The 18,747-nt window shown below is 35.4% G+C and overlaps 2 protein-coding genes across 3 annotated transcripts; both read right to left on the bottom strand.

Annotated features, from left to right (window-relative positions):
- Positions 1-102: 102 nt before the first annotated feature.
- On the bottom strand, positions 103-7,824 carry LOC140279963 (Golgi SNAP receptor complex member 1-like). Of its 2 annotated transcripts, none has more exons than XM_072375186.1 (9): positions 7,748-7,793; positions 6,637-6,737; positions 6,317-6,392; positions 6,006-6,113; positions 5,824-5,915; positions 4,215-4,289; positions 792-821; positions 559-641; positions 103-337 (listed from the first exon to the last, which is right to left on the bottom strand). In XM_072375186.1, exons 1-9 carry the CDS (start codon positions 7,790-7,792, stop codon positions 213-215), a joined length of 735 nt encoding a protein of 244 aa, XP_072231287.1. In that variant the 5' UTR covers position 7,793; the 3' UTR covers positions 103-212. The 2 variants fall into 2 exon arrangements, with proteins under 2 accessions (XP_072231287.1, XP_072231286.1); XM_072375185.1 differs by having other exon boundaries at positions 104-337; positions 6,637-6,751; positions 7,748-7,824.
- A 2,110-nt stretch (positions 7,825-9,934) lies between these two features.
- Positions 9,935-11,630, bottom strand: cryba1b (crystallin, beta A1b). The gene is made up of 5 exons (XM_072374838.1): positions 11,548-11,630; positions 11,356-11,474; positions 11,132-11,273; positions 10,909-11,051; positions 9,935-10,289 (listed from the first exon to the last, which is right to left on the bottom strand). The coding sequence occupies exons 1-5, from the start codon at positions 11,584-11,586 to the stop codon at positions 10,142-10,144; spliced, it is 591 nt and encodes a 196-aa protein (XP_072230939.1). The 5' UTR covers positions 11,587-11,630; the 3' UTR covers positions 9,935-10,141.
- Between the last annotated feature and the right edge of the window lie 7,117 nt (positions 11,631-18,747).

The following is an 18,747-nucleotide window of genomic DNA, read 5'->3' on the forward strand; positions in this document are numbered from 1 at the left end:
CATTTATACTGTACGACTGTGCCATAGTTCTGCATGTCTGAAATAAACTTGAATGAGCATGATGTGAGCTCATCACCTTTAATTAACAAAGTATGACATCAGCAGCATACAATCCCAGTAAAAACACACAGAAATGACATCATTAGTGCTCTTTCAGCACATGTTTTATGGGGAGTGATTGAAACTGAAAGGAGAAAGCATGAAGCCTTGGATCAACGGAAAGTGTAGAGCAACAGGAGAATGGTGCAAACGCCAATCACCCCGCCCAGAATCAGAGAGTCCCGCCTCTTGCGCAAATTGATTTTCTGGATGAGGCCGTTGATGGCAGGGAAACGATCTGAGAAGTGTGGTGAAGGAAAATGATCCAGATCCAAACGCCTTTCAGGCAGAAAGCATGAGGGAAAATCCATCAGCAGGATTCCCGACGCAGCCGAGCCACCTGCAAATGGAGGCTAATGATTTGGGCTCAGCTGAGACGCTTTAAGCTAACGTTTGTGTTCTTATCAAACCCAGAGAAAGTAGCCTGGAGGAGGAGGAGAATCAGGCCGGAAAGGATACTGGCCAGAGTCGTGACCCTGGTTTGAATGGACTTCAACGTCCCACGCTGAAATGTGATGTTCTCCTTGGTCGCCATGGCGATGCTGGATGGAGACGAGCCGAGAACAGGAAAAGTTAGCGTTAGTCTTTACAGCGTCACACTTATGCTGCTTTTAATGAGAGCAAGAAGGTCTGTTTTAATCGACCAATCACGGTTCCTCGTGCTCAGAGCGCGGTGGAGCAGGAAAGCTTACCTTATTGCACTGTCAATCAGGCTGTCTGAGCTGTGAACAGCAGAAGAAGAAGACAACAGTTAACCAGCAGAGACACACTCCCTAAAATAACCTTCCACGAAGATTTAAGCACATTCGTGTGGGTCAGGAGGTGGAACAGAACCCAAAAAAGACAGAAAAGCACTTCCTGTAAGAGCAGAAAGTGGATAAAATTTTAAGGTGGGGATGTGAGACCGGCTTCGTGCTGCAGACCGATGGAAAACACAGCAGTGAGCTTTCTGGCGGCCATTAGCTGCTGAGATAAATGAAGTGTTCGGCCGAGGGTTTAGCAGAGCGCACGAGGGCAGCGTGCGCTTCCTTTCAGACTCCACTGGAGACCAAAAATCAATACTGTGATTTATATTTCCTCCATCTATTCCCTCCCCACCACCCTGCTCCTGTTCTGGCACCGAACACATGTGCTGCCCACTTATGTGCAGCTGTGAACAGCTGTGTGAAGAACCCTGGGTCATGGGTGTGGTTACGGCTTGGTTACGGCTTGGTTACGGCTTGGTTACGGCTTGGTTACGGCTTGGTTACGGCTGGTCTTCTGAACGCAGCTTGGTTACGGCTTGGTTACGGCTGGTCTTCTGAACGCCGCTTGGTTACGGCTGGTCTTCTGAACGCCGCTTGGTTACGGCTGGTCTTCTGAACGCCGCTTGGTTACGGCTTGGTTACGGCTTGGTTACGGCTTGGTTACGGCTTGGTTACGGCTTGGTTATGGCTTGGTTACGGCTTGGTTACGGCTTGGTTACGGCTTGGTTACGGCTTGGTTACGGCTGGTCTTCTGAACGCCGCTTGGTTACGGCTTGGTTACGGCTTGGTTACGGCTTGGTTATGGCTTGGTTACGGCTTGGTTACGGCTTGGTTACGGCTTGGTTACGGCTGGTCTTCTGAACGCCGCTTGGTTACGGCTTGGTTACGGCTGGTCTTCTGAACGCCGCTTGGTTACGGCTGGTCTTCTGAACGCCGCTTGGTTACGGCTTGGTTACGGCTTGTCTTTTGAACGCCGCTTGGTTACGGCTTGGTTACGGCTTGGTTACGGCTGGTCTTCTGAACGCCGCTTGGTTACGGCTTGGTTACGGCTTGGTTACGGCTTGGTTACGGCTTGGTTACGGCTTGGTTACGGCTTGGTTACGGCTTGGTTACGGCTTCTGAACATGCTGTGCACATCGAAAGCAGACGAACAGGAGGCCTGAAAGCATGTTCTCCCTGTTCTCCTTTTTAATCTAAAACTGAAACTAGGGCCCAAACTACAGAGAGACATTAGCTGCTTTATCACATTTATACCTATATTAATACATTTATACATTTATACCTACATCTAAACCTACATTTATACATTTATACCGACATTTATACCTACATTTATACATCTATACCTACATTTATACATTTATACCTACATTTATACCTTTATACCTATATAAATACATTTATACATTTATACCGACATTTATACCTAGATTTATACATCTATACCTACATTTATACATCTATACCTACATTTATACCTACATTTATACATTTATACCTACATTTATACATTTATACCTACATTTATACCTATATTTATACATTTATACCTACATTTATACATGTATACCTACATTTATACATCTATACTTACATTTATACCTAGATTTATACATTTATACCTACATTAATACATTTATACCTAGATTTATAAATCTATACCTACATTTATACCTACATTTATACATTTATACCTAGATTTATACATCTATACCTACATTTATACCTACATTAATACATCTATACCTACATTTATACCTACATTTATACATTTATACCTAGATTTATACATTTATACCTACATTAATACATTTATACCTACATCTATACCTACATTTACACATTAATACCTACATTTATACATCTATACCTAGATTTATACATTTATACCTACATTAATACATTTATACCTACATCTATACCTACATTTACACATTAATACCTACATTTATACATCTATACCTAGATTTATACATTTATACCTACATTTATACATTTATACCTACATTTATACATTTATACCTACATTAATACATTTATACCTACATCTATACCTACATTTATACATTTATACCTACATTTATATATCTATACCTACATTTATACATTTATACATCTATACCTATATCTATACCTACATTTATACATCTATACCTACAATTATACATTTATACCTACATTAATACATTTATACCTAGATTTATAAATCTATACCTACATTTATACCTAGATTTATACATTTATACCTACATTTATACATTTATACCTAGATTTATACATCTATACCTACATTAATACCTACATTTATACATCTATACCTACATTTATACATTTATACCTACATCTATACCTACATTTATACATTTATACCTACATTTATACATCTATACCTACATTTATACATCTATACCTATATCTATACCTACATTTATACATCTATACCTACATTTATACATTTATACCTACATTTATACCTACATTTATACATCTATACCTACATCTATACCTACATTTATACATCTATACCTACATTTATACATTTATACCTACATTTATACATCTATACCTACATTTATACATCTATACCTACATTTATACCTACATTTATACATCTATACCTACATTTATACATCTATACCTACATTTATACATTTATACCTACATTTATACATCTATACCTACATTTATACCTACATTTATACATCTATACCTACATTTATACCTACACCTACATTTATACCTAGATTTACACATTAATACCTACATTTATACATCTATACCTACATTTATACATTTATACATCTATACCTACATCTATACCTACATTTATACATTTATACCTACATTTACACATTAATACCTACATTTATACCTAGATTTATACATTTATACCTACATTTATACATCTATACCTACATTTATACCTAGATTTATACATTTATACCTACATTTATACATCTATACCTACATTTATACCTAGATTTATACATTTATACCTACATTTATACATTTATACCTACATTAATACATTTATACATACATTTATACATTTACACCTACATTTTGATCCTGCAGTTCTATTTCATTCACTCTGGTTTGTTGTCTTTTGCATACACGTGTTCCTTTTTCTTAATTAATCTGTTATTTTTCTATTTTCTTTATTTGATTATTAGTAAAGCATGCTGAATTTCAGGTGTGCACCAGCTGTGCTACAAACCCACCTCAGTCTTTCTCTTTTTTAGCGCCCTGCTGTTTGAGTGCATGTTCTGACCTTTTTGAATCATTTCTGACCTTTTCAACATTTTATCAATTATTTGTTGGGTTTTTCCCCTAAAAAGTTGCTCTGAGGAGAACGAAACAGTCCCTTACTTTCTGAGATGTTCACTTTCCTTCAGGAGGAGCTCAGTTCTTCTGTTATTCACCCCTGAGCTGCTTTTGTAGGACCTGAGTCAGAAAAGAGAGCAAACATCAGATGGTGAACTGCACTCGGCAAAGGAAATCAAATGAAAACCATCTGGTCACTTTCCCAGTTAGCTTTCAGATATGTGCTCCTAAAGAAAGCTTCTCAAGCCCACAGAGTCAGAGGAAAAGGGGGATCCAGTCAGATGCTAACAGAAGAGACCCCCATCTTTCACAGGTTTGCCACCAACAGGTGTTTAACTCTTGTAAAGCGATACCTGCATGACGTGCTTCCTGAGCTCAGGCTTTTAAGTGATCAGCTTAATTCTAAACACTATCCTCCATCTCTTCCTTAAAGCATTGCTCTGCTTTCTGCACTCATGATCTATTCAATTCATCATCTGCTCTGTTTCCAACACACGTCGCCGCTCATCTTTAAGGAAATAATTAAAATCTACTCTCATCCTTTTTGTTATCAGTCAACTTCAGATCAGGACACATCTCTCCATCTCCCTCCGGCTGCCTCGCTCTCCTTCTCCTGCCCTGATAAAGCATTTATCTGCACTGGGGATGGCAAGATGTAACCACTCTCCCTCAGCTTCGGGCAAATGAAAGCCCTGTGGTTTGATTTACTGTAGAGGGCACTTAGGGAAGGTTTCCCCCAGAGAAAGAGAGAGAAACAGACAGAGAAAGAAGGAGGGATGACAGGATAATGAGAGGAGGTTCCTCTTATTAGGGAGTGTAATGTGATAGAGGGAAGGGAGAGTGTTAAAAGGCTGGGGGAATCAGACAGAGAGGACATCTCTGCCTCCTGCTGGTTAAGAACAGCATAGCTGGAGGATAAGGAAATGCACAGAAGAATAAATCTGAAAGGAACGAGAGAAAGATTAAAGAAACCGTGTGAAGAATAGAAAGAGTTCAGGACAGAAAGCTGCCACAAAGATGCAGAAAGGACTCATTAATCCATGAATTCATGTCCATGAAGTTTCAGGACGCAAAACAGGCAGAAATAACATTCTTTTAAGTGTCAGAGTCTTAACTGAGCTGCATTAAGGACATGTCAATAGTTTTCTGAACAGAAAATTAATGAATAAATTAATTCTAACAATTTTATTCAAGTCAAAAAGCAAAAACTTTGCTTGGTTCCAACTTTCTCGACTGTAAACAACTGTTTTCTCTGATATTTGCAGTAACAGAATCGTCATTTTAGGAGTTTTTGCAATGCAACATGCAACTATTTTAACATGTAACAACTAATCACTGGAGGAATAGAGATCTAAGAGGATATTAAAGGGCAACACATTCAATTTAACTGGAAACAGATGTGGTTAAATAAAGTTAGATCATCTTCAAATGCAGATTAATTTTACCAGAATAAACCTTTTATCCCTTTTAAAGAACAGGTCTCTCTTGCAAATGAGACCCTGGGTCTCAATGAGATTTTACCTGTATAAATAAAGGTTAATAAAAGTAAAAGAAGTGATAAAAGGTGAAAATCTCTACATGTGCAACCCAGAAGCACCTTCACTGAGGATCAGCTGGTGTTATTCTGCTGGTGAGAAGATGGAAATGTGCTTACTCAATGTCTCTGTGAACGGAGCCCAGCAGATCCTCTCGCTCTCGCAGGCTGACGAAGTTGTTTCTGGTTTTGTGGAACTCGTGAGTGTAGTCCTACAAGACAAAAGCCCGGTGGTACTGGTACAAAGCACAGAAACATATTTACAGCAGCTCCCTTTCCCCAGAGAGAGAAGCGGCTCGTACCTGCAGAATGTCTCTGTGCCGCTGTAAAGTGTGCATTAACGCCGCGTTCTGCGAAGACGTTCCAGGCGTGTTCGTGTACTCGGCCATTTGGTCATTGGCCGCCGAAAGCTGCCGTAAAAAACACAAAGTCAACATCAGGAAAGCATCGCCGTAATGACTTTAAGGGCTGAGTGGCTTTAAAATAAAAAGGAATCCAACTTATTACACAATGAAACAACAAGTTCAAACTAATGCAGTCAATAAAAATGATAAAAAGCAGGAAACATCCAGGAAAAACCAACTGAAAAGCATTCAGATGACATTTCACCTACTTTGGCCAAGAGCTGCTCCAGTTCAGTCGTCATGGCGACGAGCATATTGTCTTGAGAGGGACCAAAAGAGTCAGACCTGATATGAGAAGGAAAGTGTTTCACTTGTTTTTCCACAAAAAAGCATTTAGTTTATAAAGAAGTGGAGTTTTATTCCTGTTACCAAGTGTACATCTGAGATAAAACTAGCATTATGTGCAACATCTGTTCAGTTACAGTTTTAAAATGTTAAAAACAACAACAAAAGTCTGGATGAAACAACTTTAAACGTGTGAGGATGCTCTTTAAGTCAGAGAACATCCGTTTGGTGAGGCTGCTGCTACCGGCTGTCTCTGGGCCGCTGCTCACGGCTGCTGCTGTAGCTGGTGCACAGCTTGCTGAAGGAGACCAGCTTCAGGTCCAGCTCATTCTCCAGCTGTCTGGCCTGTTTACGTAAATCTGAGAGAAGGAACAGAGAAACAAATGAATCTGCAGCGCTGCAGGGAGATTTCTGTTCATTCCTGAAGCCAGAAAACAGCTTTCCCAACAAGTTCAGTACTTTTCTAAAGTAAAAGCACTAAAGTAAATCACATAAAGTAAATAACTTTGAAATTAAACCACTCAGAAAGACACACAGTATAGTAGTGGGGGAAATAATATCTGATCTTCTGTGCAACAGAGCTCCAGAGTTACTGTATGACACCATTAAATCAAAGAAACACAAGAATAGAAGTCAAAATACATTAAATTATATTGCTGCTCAACAGTTTAAAACATGTGTTTGAGTTCTGGAGTAAATGCTTTTATGGGAAAAACAAACTTTAAGGTACAGCTTACATTAAATTACATTAAATCACATTAAATTAAGGTACAGCTTACATTAAATTACATTAAATTACAATAAATTAAGGTACAGCTTACATTAAATTACATTAAATTACATTAAATTAAGGTACAGTTTACATTAAATTACATTAAATTACATTAAATTAAGGTACAGCTTACATTAAATTACATTAAATTACATTAAATTAAGGTACAGCTTACATTAAATTACATTAAATTACATTAAATTAAGGTACAGCTTACATTAAATTACATTAAATTACATTCACGGCACACGACTTGCTTTAATGTATTCAGGTAAACTTTTATCGCCGTTGAAATGTCTTACTTTCTGAAATAGTTTTTAATAACAGGCAGCAGATTGTGAACTTAAACGAAACTTTAACCAGCTTTTCTGACTGTCAAAGGAAACTTTTCAACTTCGCCGCTTCCGTTCACCAAGCTAACAGATTAGCCTCAAATATTAGCTTTCAAACACCTAAAATGTCGTTGCTCTGCAGGAATAAACTTTATCAACGTAGCGTCTGTGGCCGGTCTACGTCGGGGGAGACTAATACAAGATGTACAAGCTTTAACAGACAATAAAATCGGTGCTCTGACATAATTTACCTTCCCAGTAGCTGCTGGCTGCCATGTTTGTTGTTGACATGTCATCATCAGCCGTAAAGGAAAAACAACTGTCGCGCTTCTCTGCTCACCCACAGCTCCCTCTAGTGGCGACACGTGTAACACCAATTTCATTGCCCTCGCACAGCTTTTCCTTTACAGCTGTTTCCAAATGTGACCAAGTGATAGACCCCGAATAAACTGGAACCAGAGACTGCTATACAAAAAAATATAGACTTTATTTTATTTGATAAAATACAGATCTCTAGAGTGAGTAAATAATAAAAGACTAAATCAAACCAAACATGAAATGGTTCAAATGAAAACAGCCCTGGGACTAGACTTGTGAAGTTATGCACAGCAAGAGAAAAAAATCACAAATACATGGCAATTTGTGACTGAAACACCACTACACACAACCCAATTTAAATGAGATCGAACACTCAGTTTACCTATTCACAGGCATCTTAAAGGGACTTAAACCACACAATGGAGCACACATGCAAAATGGCAGCACTGCTACTCAGTCTCCCCCCTTAGAGATGGCAGAAAACGCCCCAAAGAATAGAAAAATAGCCTCTCCAAATGATAAATTAAGAACAAACTCATATAAATCTGGTAAAAACAGTGATTGGCTGTTTTTTGGAACATAATCCCTCATTCCAGTTGGGCATGCAGGTGACTGGAGGCTCCATTCAGAGATAATCATGTTAGTTTAGTTGTGGAAGGAATAAAATCTATTATAAAATATCTCAGCACTCAGTCTTTAAACACTCATCCAGTAGATCAGTCCCCTCCCAACATAGATTGCCTTCAAACAGTTCATACAACAAATAAAACAGCTAAATGATAATATTAAAATCATGCTTTCAAACATCTAAAAAGTAAGTATATTATATTTTATTTTATTTTATTTTATTTTATTTTATTTTATTTTATTTTATTTTATTTTATTTTATTATTTTTTATTATATTATTTTTTATTTTATTTTATTTTATTATTTTTTATTATATTATTTTTTATTTTATTTTATTTTATTTTATTTTATTTTATTTATATTTTATTATAAATCACCTTAATTTGGACCCCTTCTTCAAAGTGCTTTTAAAAGGCTTTATTTAAAGGTTTTATTGCTGCAAGCGGTGGAAAGTAATTACCATAAGCCTGGTCAGGGACTGCTCTTATATATATATATTTGCACTTATATTATACTTTTTTTATACAACTTTTAACTGGCTGTAAGGGCGTTTGATCAGTGATTTAAAATAGACGTATATGTTTCTGTCAGTTTAACCAACTTCTTATTAAGATGAGTCATTCAAATAAAACATTTAGAATAAATGGAATGAATCTGCTCTGATTTCCCAAAAACAGGTGATTAAAAGTCACTTTATTTCATGTAATTTAAAACATTTCTTCCCCTCCAACTTAGATCTGTAAAAAGCTGATTACACACCAACCTTAATCAATGTGTGGCTGAGTCCTTTAACTCTACATCAGATTTTTGATCTTTTTTCTGCAGTAAAACTATGAAACTATGAATATTTCATCGAAGGACTTTGAGTAAAACTGAATAAATGTGGCTGCGTCAGTCACACAGATTATAATTCAGTTATAATCTGAATGGTTCATCAGTCTTTCTTATTCCCACTGAATAAAACAAATACTAGTTTAGTGTTCAGCAGACTTCAAAATACTGTTTAAGCATGAACTGAACTCATGTTCCTGCCCCTTTCTGCTGGTTTAAGCATTTTAAAACACATTGCAGCTCAGGAATTAGAGCGTTTGGAGCCATCAGTGGCATCACTTTGGGTGTGTTTGCTCACATTTCCCCTTTCAGGCTGTTAGAGCTTTGGTTTTAAGGATTTTAAGCCTTAGAGGTCTGTGTTTTGCATGCTGATGACAGTTATTTGAGCTGCTTGATGAAGCTGCTAAAGGAAAAGAAGACACAGATGGAGCTGAATCACATGTCAGTATCATGAATCTCTCTTTGCTCATTCTCTTTATTCATTGTCTTGAACACAGGCAGTCATGGATGTCACAATAACAGCGGGTCTGGTTGTGCTGATGCAGAAGAAGACAGTGATGATGACGGTGCCATCAAAGGTGGAAACGAGCAAAGAAAACTTTAAGGTGTTCTGCAGCAAACCTCAGCAGACGAGGCTTTTCTCTCCTGTTTTCTGTCTTTCTCACATTTTTCCTTTTCTTAATGATGCTTCATTTAAAGAAAAGATAATCAAAAGTGCAGTGAACCACTGACGTAGGTAAGCGCCTGAAGTCCAGTTCAGGATCTGGCTTTGACCGACTGGACCGACAGAGCCGGGGAGATAGATGTGTGGGAGTGGAGGAAGAAGAAGGAGGGATGGAAGTGCAGGAGGAGGGGAAGCGCTTCCCTCTCAGTGCTGGATCCTCCTGATGGACTGAATCTGGGGAGTCTGGGCGTGGAAACCAAACTCACGGTAACACTTGTACTCTCCTCCGTGACAGTCGCACTCCATGATGTACTGGTAGCCACGGTAACCAGGGAACTGGTAGCACACAAAGCTGCAGGGAGACACAGAAAAGCAAAGGGAATTTCAGCATAATCGAGTAAAAGAAGTGGCGTCGGAGTGTCCCGGGGATCTGTTTCCGGCTGGGAAGCCAGAACCAGAGACTGCTATACAAAAAAATATAGACTTTATTAACAATATACCTATTCACAGCCATCTTAAAGGGACTTAAACCACACAATGGAGCACACATGCAAAATGGCAGCACTGCTACTCAGTCTCCCCCTTAGAGATGGCAGAAAACGCCCCAAAGAATAGAAAAATAGCCTCTCCAAATGATAAATTAAGAACAAAGTCAAATAAATCTGGGAAAAACAGTGGTTGGCTGTTTTTTTGGAACATAATCCCTCATTCCAGTTGGGCATGCAGGTGACTGGAGGCTCCATTCAAAGATAATCATGTTAGTTTAGTTGTAGAAGGAATAAAATCTATTTTAAAATATCTCAGCACTCAGTAACCAGGGAACTGGTAGCACACAAAGCTGCAGGGAGACAGAAAAGCAAAGGGAATTTCAGCATAATCGAGTAAAAGAAGTGGCGTCGGAGTGTCCCGGGGATCTGTTTCCGGCTGGGAAGCCTCAGGTCTTATCAAACATCACGAAAAGCTGAACCTACGCTCCACTCTGGATGTGCATGGATCCGACCTCGTTGTTCATCCAGCCCATGGCCTGCAGAGAGGGATAATCGTCACACAGCTCAAACTGACGGCCCGTCATGTTCTCCATCTCAAAGATGGTCATGCGGGAGTCCTTGTGGTTCTGTGGAAAGGAGGAAAAGTCAGTTAGCGTGGCTTGAGGCGAAGCTCAGCGGCTGTTGTGGTGAGTTCTGCTGGACCTACAGCGCAGCAAACGGGCCTGAAGGAGATCATCCTCTCAATGCGGTAGGAGTTGCTGCCGCTGTAGGCCTCAAAGCGAGGGTAGTCTCCCTTCTCCAGGATGAACTGCTGGCCGCAGAAGCTGGAGTGCTCGTATCCCACCCAACTGCAAGCCGTGAAAACAGACACTCAGCACCGTGTTTAAGCCCCTGAATGTGCCCAAAAGAGTTGGCTCTGGGGATACATACGCGCCACACTCGACCTTCAGGGAGCGGATGTTCTCCATCCCACACTCCATGATGTTCTGGCAGCTGGCGGTGAACTCCATACGTCTGCCCTGGAAGTACTCCTGATCGTACACGGTGATCTGCAACCACACAAGGAGGCGCTTAATGCAGCTGATGGAGGCAGGGACAGTTCAGGAGGAGGTGTCTGCTTACCTTCCAGGGGCCCATGGGCATGGGGTTTGTCAGAGCCATGTTGCTTTTCTTTTTCAGCAGTACCTGTTGGGAGAATGCACCAACAGTCAGGGCAGAGGAAGAAAAACACTGTCTCTGTATCATCTATGCACCCTCAGTTCTCTTTCACCCTCATTAACCGCTTTAAATGCAGTAAAGACAGTAAAGAAGCTCAGTAAAGACTCCCTGTTCCAGGTTGATAATTAGAGGCTTGATGTCCATAGATTGGGAAACTGTGCTGCATTATTAACTGGTTTGACCTACCCAAAGTGGTGAGCTATGTGTCGCAGGGTTCCACTGAACAGTCTGCAGGCACAGTGTGTTTATGGGGGTATATATACACCCAGGGGTGTCGGGGGCCGGGGGGCCGGCACGCCTGGGCTCATGTCAGCACTTTGCTTTGGACTCCATTGTGTTGTTGTGTGAGCCACAGAGGGGTTAACACACGTCGATTCATCCAAAGACAAAGGGCCGCACGGCTATACGGTGCTATATGTTAGGGGGGGGGGCAGTGTGGCTTTCCACAGCAGGGGGGGGGGATTTATTTATAGGCCTTTGCATTAAATCACCTGCAGGAAAGGACTCCAGCACAAGCTTTTAGACACATTTCAAATTACACTCATGGAGGAGAAATCAGCTGTTTATGGAAAACCATCAATCCTTAATCAGAAATCAATCATTCTGCAGTGAATTCAATGCGTTGGGGTCACTGTGGTTACTTTTTAGTGTTTTAACTAGTTAGTTTAATGGATAAACCGGATCAATGGTGCTTTTATGGATCATCATTACGCTGCAGCTCGTGTTGCAGAGGAGCAGAAACCTGCTGCTGTCTTTGGTAAATGTGCACAGCTGAATAATATCATGCTAATAAAGGTTAGCAGAGGGCAGCGGCACCATGTGAAAGGTCTCATTGGCAGCTCCGGCAGCCCTTTGGCACCGGCCCATGAGCTGCAACTGGCAGCCTAACTTTCAGATGCCGCTGCTCGGCTGGTTCTCCTCACACTGCAGCATGTGTGGCAGAAGAAGGAGCGAGTCTTTATTAAAAAAAAGGGGAAAAAGGTGGATATTTTTCAGCATTTGTGTGATTAAAAGAGAGTGAGAAGCCGGCCGGTGCAGAGCTGAGCATTCACCCTTCTCTCTCCTCTTGCTGCACCGAACAATAAACATTTAGGAATGGCTTACTGGTGTCAGCACATTGCCCAGACTCTCTGTCTGTGCACGTGAGGGTGTGTGTGTGTGTGTGTGTGTGTGTGTGTGTGTACATGTGTGTGTCCTGGGTGCATCGAGCACAAAATGAGACGAACAGCTGGATGCAGACCTTCAAATAAAAGCGTTTTGGGACTTGATAGTGAATTTATTCAGGTCTACATGCGTGCCCAGAGAGGGATGTATGCATGTGTGAGTGTGCACGTGTGCACGTGTGCACGTGTGTTTCTGCTGATGATAGCACCGGCAGCTCAGACGTGACAAAAGGACAAGCAAACTCAGCAGGTCCATGTGAAGAGCCCACAGCGACCATATAGCCGACTCTCATACAGATTTCACACACATCCAGGGAGCGAAACCCCCGTTTTTTCCTCTGTGGGGGGCTCAGATTCACCTGCAGCCGAACACCTCGTGCACACGCTTACCTGTGGAAAATTAAATAAAGTCGAGTCAAAGCTCCTCATGGAGCTGAGAGCGGAGAGACTTTTACTCCTCTCAGCTGACGGACTCTGAAAAGCTGCCTTTAATGTAGCTTTAAATGGCTAATAACACATTTTATTTGTAATGTAGCTTTAAATGGCTAATAACTAATAATAACACATTTTATTTGTAATGTAGCTTTAAATGGCTAATAACTGATAATAACACATTTTATTTGTAATGTAGCTTTAAATGGCTAATAACTAATAATAACACATTTTATTTGTAATGTAGCTTTAAATGGCTAATAACTGATAATAACACATTTTATTTGTACTGTGCTATAAATGGCTAATAACTGATAATAACACATTTTATTTGTAGTGTGCTATAAATGGCTAATAACTGATAATAACACATTTTATTTGTAATGTAGCTTTAAATGGCTAATAACTGATAATAACACATTTTATTTGTACTGTGCTATAAATGGCTAATAACTGATAATAACACATTTTATTTGTAGTGTGCTTTAAATGGCTAATAACTGATAATAACACATTTTATTTGTAGTGTGCTTTAAATGGCTAATAACTGATAATAACACATTTTATTTGTAATGTAGCTTTAAATGGCTAATAACTAATAATAACACATTTTATTTGTAGTGTGCTTTAAATGGCTAATAACTAATAATAACACATTTCATTTGTAGTGTGCTTTAAATGGCTAATAACTAATAATAACACATTTTATGTGTAGTGTGCTTTAAATGGCTAATAACTAATAATAACACATTTTATTTGTAGTGTGCTTTAAATGGCTAATAACTAATATTAACACATTTTATTTGTAATGTAGCTTTAAATGGCTAATAACTAATAATAACACATTTTATTTGTAGTTTGCTATAAATGGCTAATAACTAATAATAACACATTTTATTTGTAGTGTGCTTTAAATGGCTAATAACTAATAATAACACATTTTATTTGTAGAGTGCTATAAATGGCTAATAACTAATAATAACACATTTTATTTATAGTGTGCTTTAAATGGTTAATAACTAATAATAACACATTTTATTTATAGTGTGCTTTAAATGGCTAATAACTGATAATAACACATTTTATTTGTAGTGTGCTTTAAATGGCTAATAACTAATAATAACACATTTTATTTATAGTGTGCTTTAAATGGCTAATAACTGATAATAACACATTTTATTTATAGTGTGCTTTAAATGGCTAATAACTAATAATAACACATTTTATTTGTAGAGTGCTATAAATGGCTAATAACTAATAATAACACATTTTATTTATAGTGTGCTTTAAATGGTTAATAACTAATAATAACACATTTTATTTATAGTGTGCTTTAAATGGTTAATAACTAATAATAACACATTTTATTTATAGTGTGCTTTAAATGGCTAATAACTAATAATAACACATTTTATTTATAGTGTGCTTTAAATGGCTAATAACTGATAATAACACATTTTATTTATAGTGTGCTTTAAATGGCTAATAACTAATAATAACACATTTTATTTGTAGAGTGCTATAAATGGCTAATAACTAATAATAACACATTTTATTTATAGTGTGCTTTAAATGGTTAATAACTAATAATAACACATTTTATTTGTAGTGTGCTTTAAATGGCTAATAACTGATAATAACACATTTTATTTGTAATGTAGCTTTAAATGGCTAATAACTAATAATAACACATTTTATTTGTAATGTAGCTTTAAATGGCTAATAACTGATAATAACACATTTTATTTGTAATGTAGCTTTAAATGGCTAATAACTAATAATAACACATTTTATTTGTAATGTAGCTTTAAATGGCTAATAACTGATAATAACACATTTTATTTGTACTGTGCTATAAATGGCTAATAACTGATAATAACACATTTTATTTGTAGTGTGCTATAAATGGCTAATAACTGATAATAACACATTTTATTTGTAGTGTGCTTTAAATGGCTAATAACTAATAATAACACATTTTATTTGTAGTGTGCTTTAAATGGCTAATAACTGATAATAACACATTTTATTTGTAATGTAGCTTTAAATGGCTAATAACTAATAATAACACATTTTATTTGTAGTGTGCTTTAAATGGCTAATAACTAATAATAACACATTTCATTTGTAGTGTGCTTTAAATGGCTAATAACTAATAATAACACATTTTATGTGTAGTGTGCTTTAAATGGCTAATAACTAATAATAACACATTTTATTTGTAGTGTGCTTTAAATGGCTAATAACTAATATTAACACATTTTATTTGTAATGTAGCTTTAAATGGCTAATAACTAATAATAACACATTTTATTTGTAGTTTGCTATAAATGGCTAATAACTAATAATAACACATTTTATTTGTAGTGTGCTTTAAATGGCTAATAACTAATAATAACACATTTTATTTGTAGAGTGCTATAAATGGCTAATAACTAATAATAACACATTTTATTTATAGTGTGCTTTAAATGGTTAATAACTAATAATAACACATTTTATTTATAGTGTGCTTTAAATGGCTAATAACTGATAATAACACATTTTATTTGTAGTGTGCTTTAAATGGCTAATAACTAATAATAACACATTTTATTTATAGTGTGCTTTAAATGGCTAATAACTGATAATAACACATTTTATTTATAGTGTGCTTTAAATGGCTAATAACTAATAATAACACATTTTATTTGTAGAGTGCTATAAATGGCTAATAACTAATAATAACACATTTTATTTATAGTGTGCTTTAAATGGTTAATAACTAATAATAACACATTTTATTTATAGTGTGCTTTAAATGGCTAATAACTGATAATAACACATTTTATTTATAGTGTGCTTTAAATGGCTAATAACTAATAATAACACATTTTATTTGTAGAGTGCTATAAATGGCTAATAACTAATAATAACACATTTTATTTATAGTGTGCTTTAAATGGTTAATAACTAATAATAACACATTTTATTTGTAGTGTGCTTTAAATGGCTAATAACTGATAATAACACATTTTATTTGTAGTGTGCTATAAATGGCTAATAACTGATAATAACACATTTTATTTGTAGTTTGCTATAAATGGCTAATAACTAATAATAACACATTTTATGTGTAGTGTGCTATAAATGGCTAATAACTGATAATAACACATTTTATTTGTAGTGTGCTATAAATGGCTAATAACTGATAATAACACATTTTATTTGTAGTTTGCTATAAATGGCTAATAACTAATAATAACACATTTTATGTGTAGTGTGCTATAAATGGCTAATAACTGATAATAACACATTTTATTTGTAGTGTGCTTTAAATGGCTAATAACTAATAATAACACATTTTATTTGTAATGTAGCTTTAAATGGCTAATAACTAATAATAACACATTTTATTTGTAGTGTGCTTTAAATGGCTAATAACTAATAATAACACATTTTATTTGTAGTGTGCTTTAAATGGCTAATAACTAATAATAACACATTTTATTTGAAGAGTGCTATAAATGGCTAATAACTAATAATAACACATTTTATTTATAGTGTGCTTTAAATGGTTAATAACTAATAATAACACATTTTATTTATAGTGTGCTTTAAATGGCTAATAACTGATAATAACACATTTTATTTGTAGTGTGCTTTAAATGGCTAATAACTAATAATAACACATTTTATTTGTAGAGTGCTATAAATGGCTAATAACTAATAATAACACATTTTATTTGTAGTGTGCTATAAATGGCTAATAACTAATAATAACACATTTTATTTATAGTGTGCTTTAAATGGTTAATAACTAATAATAACACATTTTATTTATAGTGTGCTTTAAATGGCTAATAACTGATAATAACACATTTTATTTGTAGTGTGCTATAAATGGCTAATAACTGATAATAACACAACATTTTATTTGTAGTGTGCTTTAAATGGCTAATAACTAATAATAACACATTTTATTTGTAGTGTGCTATAAATGGCTAATAACTGATAATAACACATTTTATTTGTAGTGTGCTTTAAATGGCTAATAACTAATAATAACACATTTTATTTGTAGTGTGCTTTAAATGGCTAATAACTGATAATAACACATTTTATTTGTAGTGTGCTTTAAATGGCTAATAACTGATAATAACACATTTTATTTGTAGTGTGCTTTAAATGGCTAATAACTAATAATAACACATTTTATTTGTAGAGTGCTATAAATGGCTAATAACTAATAATAACACATTTTATGTGTAGTGTGCTATAAATGGCTAATAACTGATAATAACACATTTTATTTGTAGTGTGCTTTAAATGGCTAATAACTGATAATAACACATTTTATTTGTAGTGTGCTTTAAATGGCTAATAACTAATAATAACACATTTTATTTGTAGAGTGCTATAAATGGCTAATAACTAATAATAACACATTTTATTTATAGTGTGCTTTAAATGGTTAATAACTGATAATAACACATTTTATTTGTAGTGTGCTTTAAATGGCTAATAACTGATAATAACACATTTTATTTGTAGAGTGCTATAAATGGCTAATAACTAATAATAACACATTTTATTTATAGTGTGCTTTAAATGGTTAATAACTAATAATAACACATTTTATTTATAGTGTGCTTTAAATGGTTAATAACTGATAATAACACATTTTATTTGTAGTGTGCTTTAAATGGCTAATAACTAATAATAACACATTTTATTTGTAGTGTGCTTTAAATGGCTAATAACTGATAATAACACATTTTATTTGTAGTGTGCTATAAATGGCTAATAACTAATAATAACACATTTTATTTATAGTGTGCTTTAAATGGTTAATAACTGATAATAACACATTTTATTTGTAGTGTGCTATAAATGGCTAATAACTAATAATAACACATTTTATTTGTAGTGTGCTTTAAATGGTTAATAACTAATAATAACACATTTTATTTGTAGTGTGCTTTAACTGGCTAATAACTAATAATAACACATTTTATTTGTAGTGTGCTATAAATGGCTAATAACTGATAATAATACATTTTATTTGTAATGTAGCTTTAAATGGCTAATAACACATTTTATTTGTAATGTAGCTTTAAATGGCTAATAACACATTTTATTTGTAGAGTGCTTTAAATAGCTAATAACACATTTTATTTGTAATGTAGCTTTAAATGGCTAATAACACATTTTATTTGTAGTGTGCTTTAAATGGCTAATAACTAATAATAACACATTTTATTTATAGTGTGCTTTAAATGGTTAATAACTGATAATAACACATTTTATTTGTAGTGTGCTATAAATGGCTAATAACTGATAATAACACATTTTATTTGTAGTGTGCTATAAATGGCTAATAACTGATAATAACACATTTTATTTGTAGAGTGCTTTAAATGGCTAATAACTAATAATAACACATTTTATTTGTACTGTGCTATAAATGGCTAATAACTAATAATAACACATTTTATTTGTAGTGTGCTTTAAATGGTTAATAACTAAT

The sequence above is a fragment of the Leuresthes tenuis genome, unplaced genomic scaffold, assembly GCF_036924035.1.
Source record: "Leuresthes tenuis unplaced genomic scaffold, fLeuTen1.0.hap1 SCAF_21, whole genome shotgun sequence".
Lineage (NCBI taxonomy): Eukaryota > Metazoa > Chordata > Actinopteri > Atheriniformes > Atherinopsidae > Leuresthes > Leuresthes tenuis.

What these genes read in the sequence shown, in the direction of transcription:
- cryba1b (XM_072374838.1), bottom strand. Translation starts at nt 11,586, where the DNA reads ATGGCTCTGACAAACCCCATGCCCATGGGCCCCTGGAAG. An exon ending in TGCCCATGGGCCCCTGGAAG is followed by an intron (nt 11,475 to 11,547) that starts GTAAGCAGACAC and finishes GTGTGGTTGCAG; the next exon opens with ATCACCGTGTACGATCAGGA. An exon ending in TCAGGCCCGTTTGCTGCGCT is followed by an intron (nt 11,052 to 11,131) that starts GTAGGTCCAGCA and finishes TCCTTTCCACAG; the next exon opens with AACCACAAGGACTCCCGCAT.
- LOC140279963 (XM_072375185.1), bottom strand. Translation starts at nt 7,787, where the DNA reads ATGTCAACAACAAACATGGCAGCCAGCAGCTACTGGGAAG. An exon ending in AGCCAGCAGCTACTGGGAAG is followed by an intron (nt 6,752 to 7,747) that starts GTAAATTATGTC and finishes TCCTTCTCTCAG; the next exon opens with ATTTACGTAAACAGGCCAGA. An exon ending in CTGATTGACAGTGCAATAAG is followed by an intron (nt 642 to 791) that starts GTAAGCTTTCCT and finishes GTCTCCATCCAG; the next exon opens with CATCGCCATGGCGACCAAGG.